The sequence below is a fragment of the Procambarus clarkii genome, chromosome 31 (genome assembly GCF_040958095.1).
Source record: "Procambarus clarkii isolate CNS0578487 chromosome 31, FALCON_Pclarkii_2.0, whole genome shotgun sequence".
In the NCBI taxonomy this organism is placed as follows: Eukaryota; Metazoa; Arthropoda; class Malacostraca; order Decapoda; family Cambaridae; genus Procambarus; species Procambarus clarkii.
This window is the reverse complement of record NC_091180.1, coordinates 33,478,595-33,491,393: the sequence shown is the minus strand read 5'-3', so window position 1 is coordinate 33,491,393 and position 12,799 is coordinate 33,478,595. Positions and strand designations below refer to the sequence as shown.

The window sequence follows — 12,799 nt, the reverse complement described above, 5'->3', positions numbered from 1 at the left end:
ACTATATAAAGATTAATTTTGTTTCCAAGTACTTAAGATGACAGTTGAGATGTGGTTATTGGTGTTTACTGATTGACGTATTCAAATCCGTGAGTGGGTCAAGGCACAAGGGAGGTATACTGATGCTGAAATGAAAATGTATTAATGTTTGTGTTTATCTCTGATGTCGGCAGGGCGAAGGAAGGTGGTTGTCAAAGAGATGGCTGCCACAGTCAAGGACAAGGGTGGCAGGTATGGTGGTGGCAGCTTTGGCGATGGTGGCTACGGCGGGCCTTCCAATTATGGTGGCGGGAACTACGGTGGTGGTGTCGACAGTTATGGCGGAGGCAATTATGGGCCTGCTAACTACGGCGGTGGCAATTATGGGCCTGCTAACTATGGCGGTGGCAGTTATGGTCCTAGTAACTACGGCGGTGGCAACTATGGTCCTGGTAACTATGGCGGAGGCAATGCCTATAATCCTGGCCCCTATGCTGGGGGCTACGTGCCGTCCAGGTAAGTTGGCTGTACTTGGTGTACCTCTGAACTCGGGTGATGGTGAGAAGGTTAAAACTCTAGGACGACTGTCTGGATTTATAATAACTTGTCAAGGCCTAATGCCTGGACAGATTCTAATATAATTTGATTTATAGTTTAGTAGGTCCTTGTTTCATATTAGTAAACATGATATTTCTCGTTAAAAATGTGTTTAATATCATGAATTATATAAAATAATTGTGTGTACACACACACACACAAACACACACACCAAAAGAGCTATATCAAACATACAATTGACAGCAAGAACATCCTGGCTGACAAACCTGCTAGAGTTTCCATGTCAAGATGATGATGACAAGCAGAAAAAGAAAGGAATGTATTAATCGCATCCTCGTGGATTTACAGAAACATTTCCACACTGCTGCACTTAAGGCTTTTATACACACGTGAGATGATACCTGGAGTAACGCTGTGTTGAACTGGGTTAGACAATACCACCAGGACGACCTGGACAAATTATAGAGAACAGATGTGAGCAATGGCTACCTGACTTCAAAGTCAGTCAGTGCAAGGTGATATAAATGGGGACGAGGGCGGTGGAGGTCCCAAGGACAATATAACATAAGGGTCAGACAACCTCTTATTTCAGCAAAGGAACCTGGGAGTTAGTCAGCTGTCACGGGCTGCTTCCTGGGGGTGGAGGCCTGGTCGAGGACCGAGCCGCGGGGACAATAAAGCCCCGAAATCAACTCACGATAACCTCAAGAAGTCGAGTCTTCTTCAGGATCAAATTCAAGTACGTTTATTGAGACAAGAAAATACATCTCAAAGGGATAGAGTAGCTTAGGCTATTTCTACTACAAGTCCCTCAAGGGGGCGCACAATTTCAGTGAGTTTTCAATTTCACAATTTCATCAAATGACAATGCAAAGAATCCCATTTAATCCTCCAGGGTTCTGGACAAGGAATTCTCCTAGACGTTAACACTTGGTATGCTAGATCAGTACTAGAATATGAGGTGGATCACATTTTAGATGTGCAGATTCCGCGTCTAAAACTAGAGACTAAAGAAAGTTCAAGGGTGTGCTTCTCGGCTGGTCCATGAACTAAGAGGATTGATTGATTGATGGAGATTAAGCCACCCAAGAGGTGGCACGGGCATGAATAGCCCGCAAAAAGAGAATTGAACTATACAGGCATATTTAAACAAAAAATGAACAAAATTTAAATATTTTGAATTAACAAGAGTACAATGAGAGGACATTGATGGAAACTAGAAACCAAAATAAGCCATAAGGAGGCACTTTATAGAAATAACGAACATGTAGAATAATCTAGAAAGACAACCTTATCTCCATCACAGTTTCAAGTACAGGAATAACAAGAGAAAGGGCAATGGCTCTGGAGCTGGAGCTTAACCTACAAACCACATATAGGCGAGTGCAACCATGACTATGGCACTCAAACATACAGAAGCACCAGTAACAAGAAGCAAAGCACGTGCACTATGCTATTCTCTTAGTCTCAGACAAATAGTAACTCTCCACGCCCTCCCCCCTGAACCACGCCCTCCCCCCCTGAACCACGCCCTCCCCCCCCTGAACCACGCCCTCCCCCCCTGAACCACGCCCTCCCCCCCTGAACCACGCCCTCCCCCCCCCTGAACCACTCCCTCCCCCCCCCTGAACCACGCCCTCCCCCCCCCCTGAACCACGCCCTCCCCCCCTGAACCACGCCCTCCCCCCCTGAACCACGCCCTCCCCCCCTGAACCACGCCCTCCCCCCCTGAACCACGCCCTCCCCCCCTGAACCACGCCCTCCCCCCCTGAACCACGCCCTTCCCCCCTGAACCACGCCCTCCCCCCCTGAACCACGCCCTTCCCCCCTGAACCACGCCCTTCCCCCCTGAACCACGCCCTCCCCCCCTGAACCACGCCCTCCCCCCCTGAACCACGCCCTCCCCCCCTGAACCACGCCCTCCCCCCCTGAACCACGCCCTCCCCCCCTGAACCACGCCCTCTTTCCCTGAACCACGCCCTCTTCCCCTGAACCACGCCCTCCCCCCCTGAACCACGCCCTCCCCCCCCTGAACCACGCCCTCCCCCCCCCCCCTGAACCACACCAAATCATCTCAAGAGTCTCTCTTTCTCCGTCTCCTAGCTATAACGACCCATATCAAGCAGGGCCTCAGCGCACAATCATCCGGCCTCACGCCACCATGGTAAGACCTCTTGAACCATTCCGCCGTGGTTTTTCCTGTAATAGAAGTAAGATAATGTCATTCAATGGCCAGTGAAGCTAGATAATTAGTACTCTCATCCACCTCAACCATTCTCCAGGTGTCAAGAAGCCTGCCATGACTGTACAGTTTAAAGTCGCTGACAGCATCATGAACAAATGTAATGTAGCACATGGGTTAGAGATGTAGACTTGATTACGTTGTCACCCTGCCTGCTGTCTAAAGCAGCTTGGTACATCTAGTTCCACTTGGCCTCATATCTCACCTCATTCAGTCAGTCCCAAGAATCTAACACCACTTAGAGCAACTGATCCCAAAATAGTTTCATTTCACATCTCATTCTAGATTTGTAATGTAATGTAATGCATTTCATGGACGTTTTTAGTCACATCCGGGTCCAGTCCATGCACTACCTGATAATTTACTTGTCAGTAAGTTATCGGCTGTAATAAGATATTCACTGTATATATAAAATGCAAATTCATCAAGAGCATCGAGACATGGACAAGCAGTAATCGTTGGTCATAAGTTCTGGCATTATGGTCATAAAGATGACTGGGTCACGCTAGGATATTAAAAATTAACGATATTTGGATACGTTTTATAATGTTTATGTTACATTTAGTAACCCGTAAATGTGTTGATAAACTTAATAGAATACGTGGACACATTCGGAGCCTGGCGGCGTTAGGCTTCGACTGGGATACTAGGATACCAAATGTATCATAAACATTATAAAACGTATCATAATATGGTAATACTAATACCAAAAATGCGATAATGCAGAGATAATCACCACATTCAAGAGTATAGAAAAATACCTTTTTTTTTTTTACTTAGGTTTCTCTTCAGTAGTTGTAGGCTTCTAATGTCCGCCCTCCCAAGGAACACTCCTAAGCATATGACACGTGATGTCATATGCACTTTTATAATTTATTATTTATGAAATATTACCCTATTTATATGGGCTATAGTCAGAAGAAACTATTAGTAATAAGCAGGCGATGAGTCACAATAACGTGGCTGAAGTATGTTGACCAGACCACACGCTAGAAGTTGAAGGGACGACGACGTTTCGGTCCGTCCTGGACCATTCTCAAGGCGATATCGTCAATCGATATCGTAATCTACAATTCTCTACATACGTAATCTACATTCAATTGACATTCTCAAGTCAATCGACTTGAGAATGGTCCAGGACGGACCGAAACGTCGTCGTCCCTTCAACTTCTAGTGTGTGTGGTCTGGTTAATATTAGTATTAAATTTATATTTTATTCAGAAAAAAAAACATGAGTTAACAATAGTCACAACGAATGATCTCTGCCGTAGTGTAATTAGATAATATGAATGTGAGTGTCAGACCACGAAGGAAGAATTGAAACAGGAATTTCCTTAAGTACTTTCGTATATAATAATACATCTTCAGAAAGAATGAATCCTGTTTCAATTCTTCCTTCGTGGTTTCACACTGTCACATTTTTCATCACGTGTTAATTTTCGTGATTTACACACAATATGAATGTATGGTTGAGGCTTACTGACGTGTGTCGCTCTGACAGACTTCGGAGGAGATGGAGGCGATGAATGCAGCTAAGAAGGAGTACACACGCGAGGAGCTGCAGTGGCAGCTCGATATGAAGAAACAGTTGGATATGGAGAGGAAACAGAAGAGAGATCAGGAGGACTTGCTGTACGAGGAAAGTATCAGGAGGCAACAGGAGAAGATGAAGCAGGAATTTGAAGCCGAGCAGGAGAAGAAAAGGCGGAAGGAGGAAGAGGTAAGATGTATTTAAGGAATAATTAAGAGGTACTTGTCACCTAAGGAATAGAGGCAAGTGGTATTTGTCACATCAGGTAGAGGGAGGAGAAAGGCATATGATAGGCTACCTGTGATATTTGCTACATAGCCTTCCCGGCTTGGTGACGTCTTTTCATAATTACTTATCTGTGATATTTACGTAGTGTATAGGCTGGTAATGCTAGAACGCTTGTCAGACGCATAGCAGAGGTTACTAGAGAACACGCCAAGCATATGCTGCCCATCCCTTAAAAATTATAATACCAATAACTACTATGGAAGGAATGTTCAAAATGTGGACTGGTGTACAAATAATATAGGTTTGTATGTTATAGATTCAGCTACTCGGAACAAAAGTGCCAAGTAGCACGGGCTATGGTGATTCCGTAGCAGGGTTTGTTAGTATTGGATTGTTTGAGGGCACAAAAGCTGAAGCAGCCTAACCTTAACCTATACAGGGCGGAAAGTAAATAAGAAATTCTACGCTGCTAAATTGTGCAGTTGATAAGGGCAGGAATGCCAGCTGCTCACAACAGCTGTCAACAACGTAAAATGCCTAGAGCAACAGGCACAAGATTTTGAGATCTTGCCAGATACAGGTCGAGTCTGATCTCGACCTGGTGGTACAGGGAAATGAAGATTATCGGCTCATCAAAATGTAATATAGGGCTAGTATAGGTGGAGGATCAGTTTGAGACCAATACGGCGAGCTGGTAAATATGAGGGAGAAAGGATTTCCCATAACAAAATGTGCATAACATCTAATTTATTAAACATAAAATTAAAACAATATATATACGCATGAAGATGAGGATAATTATCTTTAAGAGGTGTCATGGAGAAATCTGTATACTGTATCGGTCTCTTGCAAACGATATCCAAGTGAAGTAATGCAACCTAACATTACACACCGAAATCACAATAGTGTGATGCATCAAATGAACAAATCTAGGCAGCGTCTGGGATCGTCCGCGTTCAACAACCTGGTTGACCAGTCCAGCAACGAGGAGGCCTGGTTGACGACCGGGCAGCGGGGTTGCTGAGCCCCGAAATCACTTCAAGGTAACCTAGGTAACCTCAAGGTAACTTCTTGGACGTAAGTTCAAACCCTTGTCACGGCCCTTGTGGATTTGTTAACTTAACATTGGTAAGACGGCTGCCTTACACCACTGCCGCATGCATAGGTAACTGACATGTGTTGTAAATAAACATAAATACATGACATTTGTTGTTTTAAATGTGGTCCCCGTGGCACAGTGGTACAACACTCGCTGGGCGCTTTGTCAAGGGTTCGTATCCAGGCCGGGGAGGATTTACTGGGCGCCAATCCTTAACTGTAGCCTTTGTTCACCCAGCAGTGAATGGGTACCTGGTTGTTAAACGATTTGGCGGGGTCGTATTCCGGTGAAAAATTACGATTAAGGACCAGCCCGAAACGCTATGCGTGCTAGTGACTGTACAAGAATGTAAGAAACTCTTGTCTATATAAATAAAAATACAAAAATTACTTTCATAAACACGTGCACGGTCAAGAACCAGCACTCCGAGGGATGGAGTATTTGCTAACATCCACACCACATATTCATACGTGCGTTTCATCTTGTTAGCCGTCGATGAAAATGAGTAGTCTACCATCGCGAGTCATCTCTCACAGGATGCATCTGGAGTTGGTACTTGTACCTTAGAGGGGTGATAGGACGCCAGAGCTCTATTTGGAGTTGGTGTCTTGTCTCGCTCACAGCTTCATCGAGAAAGAGGTGATGAGAGCTAAGGGTGAGCTAGCTGAGCTCACTTCACTTAAGTTAGAAGCCTCCATATAGAGCACCAATCAGAATGCAGTTTCTACCATCACTAGAATATGATTGGGTGAACTATGGATTCCTCTGACGTGACTAGATTGGTGGAGGAGGAGTTACCGAAACGGTTGGCAAAGGTCAGATCTGATGTGACCCTTCCCAGCTACCCGGTACTCTGTTCCTCCATTGAAAATGACGATGAGATCCACCCATAATTACACAGATGAGATGTATAAACTGTCATCTGCTAGTATAACCAGACGTCGTATATCACTACACACACACTACATCTGAACTGACAATGATACGTAGACATCCAACACAAGGTACTTGTACGTAGACATCCAACACAAGGTACTTGTACGTAGACATCCAACACAAGGTACTTGTACGTAGACATCCAACACAAGGTACTTGTACGTAGACATCCAACACAAGGTACTTGTACGTAGACATCCAACACAAGGTACTTGTACGTAGACATCCAACACAAGGTACTTGTACGTAGACATCCAACACAAGGTACTTGTATCCTTGGATATAGGCCGATAACCAATGTCCGGTGAACAGCACTGCAGCCATAGGGTATTACTCGAGCTGAAGGATCACCATTCTCTCTCTCAATGTGCCTATAACAAAGTGAAAAGTACAAAACGTTAACATTTTCAGTACAACAATCCATATTTCGTATATTAATGGTGTAGTAGGCTAGCGAGTCCTAGTTTGTTAGACCTGCAAGATGATCATACCAAACATACAAGTATGCCATCGGGTTTTCATTTAAGATATCGTGGGCTGCATCACACTGTTGATCGGCAAATAACCAGGTCTTGACTCCACAGCAATCCCGGCGTCGAGAAGCTCAGCTCAAGCAGATGGAGGCGATACAGAAGCAGGCCGAGGAAGACAGGAAGGCGAAGAAAGCGCAGACGAAGAAGTTTGCGGCTGACATGTATGAAACTGCTCCAACGTCTAGTGTCGACACTGGTCTGGACGCTCGACTCATCAAGCCCTCCAAGGGTCAAGATCCCCCCAGTTTTCAAGAAGCCCCAAGATTTCAAGAGCCCCCTAGGATTCCGGAACCTCCTAGGGTTCAGGAACCTCCCAGGGTGCAAGAACCCCCAAGGCAACGGTGGGTTTTGTGAGCAAGATCTTGGCTCTTCTGAGCCACACATTGTTGACAATCACTCATTATAAATCAAATCAGGGCCATTTATTTACTTGTAATTGAGCAAGCAACAAATTCAGAATAACCTCACAACACCCCAGACATCATCGAAGAAAACATTCCAACTGTGTCACTAATATTAAGGTGAGAGTGAAACCCAAGACTTGGGTAGAAGTTCTCATCTTGCTCCAGCTGTCCCAGTATAATAATCATCATACACCACACACACACAATAGTATTGTATGATTTAGACACTGTGAGGAATGAGTGACTCGCATGATTACGTATATTAGGCCTCGTAGCTCGCTCTCCCTTCATACCCCTCATCCCCAGTTTTCTCTCACTTTCCTTGCGCCCCTAATTGTGTCTCGTCTTTCTATGTCCCCTTGTTCAGTGTCCTCCATCTCAGAGCCATTGTTTCTGTTGGTAGTTGAGTTCTGCATGATGGTGTTGTCTCTCCTCCCTCCCTGCAGGCCTGTGCTCACTCTGCTTCCTCTTTACAGACTGTTTCCCAACGATGACTTCGGTTTCAACGCGCTCAAGTCCGATGCTTCCTTCTTGGCTGCCCAGAAACCCAATAAGTTCTTTACTGAGTAAGTAATCTTTTTGCATATAAGTATATATAATATCTATAATGGGAGGTCAATATAAGGATGAGAGCTATAGATGGGGAGTCACCATTAGGTGCAGAGCTAAAAATATGTCACCAGTAGGCGCAGAGCTGTGTGTCACCAGATACATAATGGCATAACCAGGCATATGTCTGGTTATGCCATTATGTATGTATCTTTCATTAGGATGATTTACCTCTGTTGTTTGAATTATATCAGTGTCACCTGGGTTCCCAACTACTACCTACTGGGGGGTGTGATGGCAGAATGCAACTTAAAAGTTGATATTTCGATATTGAATTAATGATCGATTCAAAAGTTATTTGCTTCACTGGTTATGTGAAACTGATCCATTCCTGAGCAAGCAGAGACACTGCAATCAAAGACTAAACACCAGTGAGTATTGTTACTACAACACAAGTATCGATTGAAATTAATGACGATGTGAATAATTTGCATAATGTAAATCAATTCCTAACTCTTAAGATGTCAAATGCATAATTGTGACATTCTTAATCGTATTTCATCTATCAATATGACAGTCGGGGAACAATCCTAAGTTATTCACGAACTATATCATAAGTTAATCCACCATCAAAGTGTGGTGGTGGAAATGATCACCTCTTTGCAGTACCAAGAAACTCCCAAGTGAGCTGATTTGGTCTAACCGGTTGATCAATGGAACTCTAAATAGAGTAAGTCAGATAATGAAATTGTGAATCAATCGGCCGAAATTTAACACTTGTGGAAAATCAGCAATTTGTCATCTATAATATTTGACAAACATAGACTAACTTGTAACAGTTAACTGTTATTTGGTTTAGTGTTGGGCTAAAAGCCATCAACCACAGGAGGATTATTAAGTCCACCACAAAAGATTACTGAAGAAAATCAGCAAGTATATTTTTGTCCTGAATATAGTGTTGGGAACTACTAGTTTGCTTGTAGATCGCACACCGGACGGGAACGGACGATAACGTTTACCTCATCTATAATAAAACACACAAACCGTTTTCAAAAACGTTTCAATAACGTTTTCAATAACGATGAATAATGTTTATCAACAATATATCACCATATTCATTGAACATTTCACAGTTGAAAGTTAAGCAAGTTGTGGCACTGTATGGCACAACCTTTTGTCTTGCTGCCAAAATGTGTAGATTTTTTAAATTATTACCTTATTAATTAGATTATTTAATTATTATATCAGGTAACTTAAAAATGACCTGATATGCAATATTGATACCTAAACACAATCATTAAGGGATTATTTGTCTCCTGGCACACACAATCACACATATGTAGAGTTTACAATATATAACGTGTATATATTTTACATAAATACAGAATTTCTGCAGAAATAGGGTTTGTTACAAATATCTAGATTCTAGGTAGTGTCATACGTTGTATGAAATAGAGAACTGACTGGATGTTAAATATGTCTGTACACTACGAAAGTAAGAAGGGAAGCAACTATCGGGGGAAAGCGTCCAAGCCATTACGACTACATAGCACTTGGAAGGGATAAGAATTTGGGGTGGGTCTGGGTGGGGGGGGGGGGGGAGGGAGGCAGGGGAGGGGAAGGAATGGTGCCGCAACCACTTGTGGACGGTCGGGGATTGAACGCTGACCTGCATGAAGCGATACCGTCACTACCGTCCAGCCCAAGTGTAATAAGAGTAATCTGTTGTTAACGCTCTTTATGCAACCTATCATCTTACAAATTACGTCTGAATTTGTCCCGTATGGCCAAAAATGGACGTAAGTTGAAGATGAAATTTTTTAATAAATTTGGGATTTTTTTTTCAAAACAGTAAGTTAAGAGTCCTCTGGTAGGCTAGGAGGGCAGAAAGTTCTCCTAAAGTTTCAAAGTCGCGAAAAATGTTAATTGAAAGTTTCCTGTCCTAACCTTTCCGAGTAAGCGAGACACCTCACATAAAAAACAGGACAGTACATCACTTTCGTGAGCCGATTTCATTTCAAATTATGTCCATGTTTGGCCATAGCGTGCGCACGAGCGAAAAACGACATTAGTTTTAAGAGGACTGATTGCTTTGAGTGTTGTGAAGAGGGACGTCAGACAATATGTACGATATATGCACAAAATGTAATTTTTTGAGACGTAATAATTTAGTTTCGAAATATAATAAGAGTTTCACAGAACGGTGAATATATTTTGTGTAGTATCTAGTACCAACCTGTATGTGCTGTTAGTTGTTGTTGTATGTTACAATATCGTGTATGGACACAAAGACCCTCAGTGTATAATTCTGCAACTGTGTATAACAGATACACTAGGCTGTAGCTACTCGTATTCAGTAAGAGTACACCATTGTATTGTCTTATAATATCAAGCAGACACTGAGTATCCCACACAGTGTGGGTAAGCACGTAGATTGTGTAATTAAGAGTAGAGGGCATTCAGAGGGAACATTAGCTATAACAGGAGGCTGAGTAGAGGACGTTCAGTATATTTGATATATGAATACTTACTAACAACCCGACTCTGTTCAATTGCCAATTAGCCCAACTACACCCCTGAAAATGGCCAAAAACGGTGAAGACAGAAAGCGGCCGAAACCTCTACCGGACCCCCACGAGCTGGCTGCACCCACAAGCGGGTAGGTGGCTTTTGCGGGAGACCAATGTCCTCCCTCTCAACTAGGCTGGGTGGCTGGCTTAACCTGCGAGCTTGGTGCCTTGCTTACTGGCTTAATGCTTGGTTGACTGCTTTGAAACTTCATTGAAGGGGTTGGCCCTTAGTTAACTGTCTTAGAGTTTGGTTGATTGACGTGTTGCTCAGTTGACTGCAATGCTAAGTTGATTTCCTGCGAAGCTGATTGGATTGTGCATGACGACTGGTTTAGCGTGTGGTTTGCTGGTTTAGTGATGGTGTGTGCTGCTGTCTCGCTTACAGACTTGACTAGCTGTGAGACAAATGGTCTGTTAGCAATCACAAGCGTGCTGTGGTTGCTAAATTGAATGTATAACGGCTGAACTGGCTGTGTGATGGATGAACTCGTTGTTTGATTGGATTTATACTTAAGTGAAAGAGGAACAGACTAGTCAAATTACAGCGTGTTGTGCAAGATACAACAAGTGACATTAACCATGTGAAAGGAAGACTCATATTGGTTACAGCCTGTCGTGAATATAGCTCCCTGGCTTACATGATCAACACAGAAGAGGGGCTTCATGGAAACTTGCGAGTTACGCACACAGGTACTGTAATCATTGATCGTTATGACTATTGGGTGAGTGTGTGAGGTAATTGTCAGTCCAGAGTTTCCTCAGGCACGCACCCAAAGTGCGTTCTCGTCGACTAGGCTACCCACTGATAAGCTCACTCGCCTGTAGTCTGTCCATATCACGTCCACAGAATGCCCGCACTGTCCACACTGTACCCATACTCTGTCCACTGCTAATGTTTACACATGCCTTTCTCACTTGTGCAAAGTACGGTCGTCTGGTGAAAGTATGCGTGTAAAACCATTGCACTTTAGTTCCAGCAGGTAAGCGGTTCTATACATATACACTACAAGCTCCATAGCTCTCGACACAGCTGCTGGTGATGACCAAACAACACACTAGAAGATAATGATGAAACGACGACGTTTCGGTCCATCCTAGACCATTATAAAGTCGATTGTGTTGGATCGACATTTCGGTCCAGGATGGACCGAAACGTCGTGGTTTATTTTTCTGGTGTGGGGTTTGGTCATCATTTCTTCAGCCACGTTATTGTGACCATCATCTGCACACAGTTGGTGGTGTTGTGGACGTGTTAACCCGGTTGTGTTTCCTGCTTGTCGTCAATACATCACCTTGGTTGTGATCACTTGTTATGATAAACATATTGACCTGACGTGTTATTTGTCATGGTATTTCTGTAACTATATGTATGACCACACACATACACACACCTAGTAGTACACAGTTGCTTAACAAGCCATATTTTCTCAAATACAAATATTTTCAAATAGTTTCTCTTGTGGAATTAAGAGCTTTTTGATATGCATGAGTTTCGATGAAAATAAATTAGTAACCTGACCGAAGATGCGTACGGTATTGTGATGTAATTGTGCATGTTAGTATATTATTAACTAGGCCACCATCTTCCTGTTTAGGTAGGGCTTATAGTAACGATTAGGACCATCGTTTCATATATTGCCGTTAAAGACAATTAAAAAGTAGAAATCGGTACCATTGAATTTGGACAAACCGGAAAAGTTTTATCCTCATGTTGCAAAGAAAATCTAGCTTAATCTAACCTTCCTAGGCCTAAAACACGGTATCTAAGGCTTAGGAATATTTAATGTTGGTTTTCAGCTTTATTTTTTTCGGACTTGCAAAAGTGAATGGTACCAAATTCTATTATCTTATTATCCATTACGTCTGTGTATGTACGATGGTCCATAGAGCTACACAAAGTACTATTTATACAGGAGGCTGTATTGTTTGTGAACTAATTTCGAAAGAAATTTGTAACAAGCAAAATCTCTCTGGCTGTTAGGCAAAATGAGCCATGCTTGCTTAGACACGTACTAGTATTGTGGCTTTGGCTATTAGGTACATATGTATATTATAATTGTATATACTTTTTATATGCATATATACGCATGTTTGTATTTTGTTATAATCGGACTCTGTGCATATTGACGATATAATCACAAGCTTCTAACACAGTGCTTGACGATGCATG

At 42.9% G+C, this 12,799-nt stretch overlaps 1 protein-coding gene across 5 annotated transcripts in view; it reads left to right on the top strand.

Moving 5' to 3' along the window:
- Window positions 1–12,799, top strand: part of LOC123758870 (uncharacterized) — a 47,580-nt gene that overhangs the window by 21,743 nt on the left and 13,038 nt on the right. For 3 of the 5 annotated variants that reach the window (XM_045743636.2, XM_045743639.2, XM_045743635.2), the window contains exons 6-11: window positions 174–495; window positions 2,641–2,701; window positions 4,281–4,499; window positions 7,158–7,447; window positions 7,987–8,076; window positions 10,623–10,718. In XM_045743636.2, the coding sequence (XP_045599592.2) occupies window positions 174–495; window positions 2,641–2,701; window positions 4,281–4,499; window positions 7,158–7,447; window positions 7,987–8,076; window positions 10,623–10,718 (1,078 nt within the window). The remainder of the gene's footprint in view (window positions 1–173; window positions 496–2,640; window positions 2,702–4,280; window positions 4,500–7,157; window positions 7,448–7,986; window positions 8,077–10,622; window positions 10,719–12,799) is intronic. The other 2 variants (XM_069334700.1, XM_045743638.2) reach the window with 1 other exon arrangement.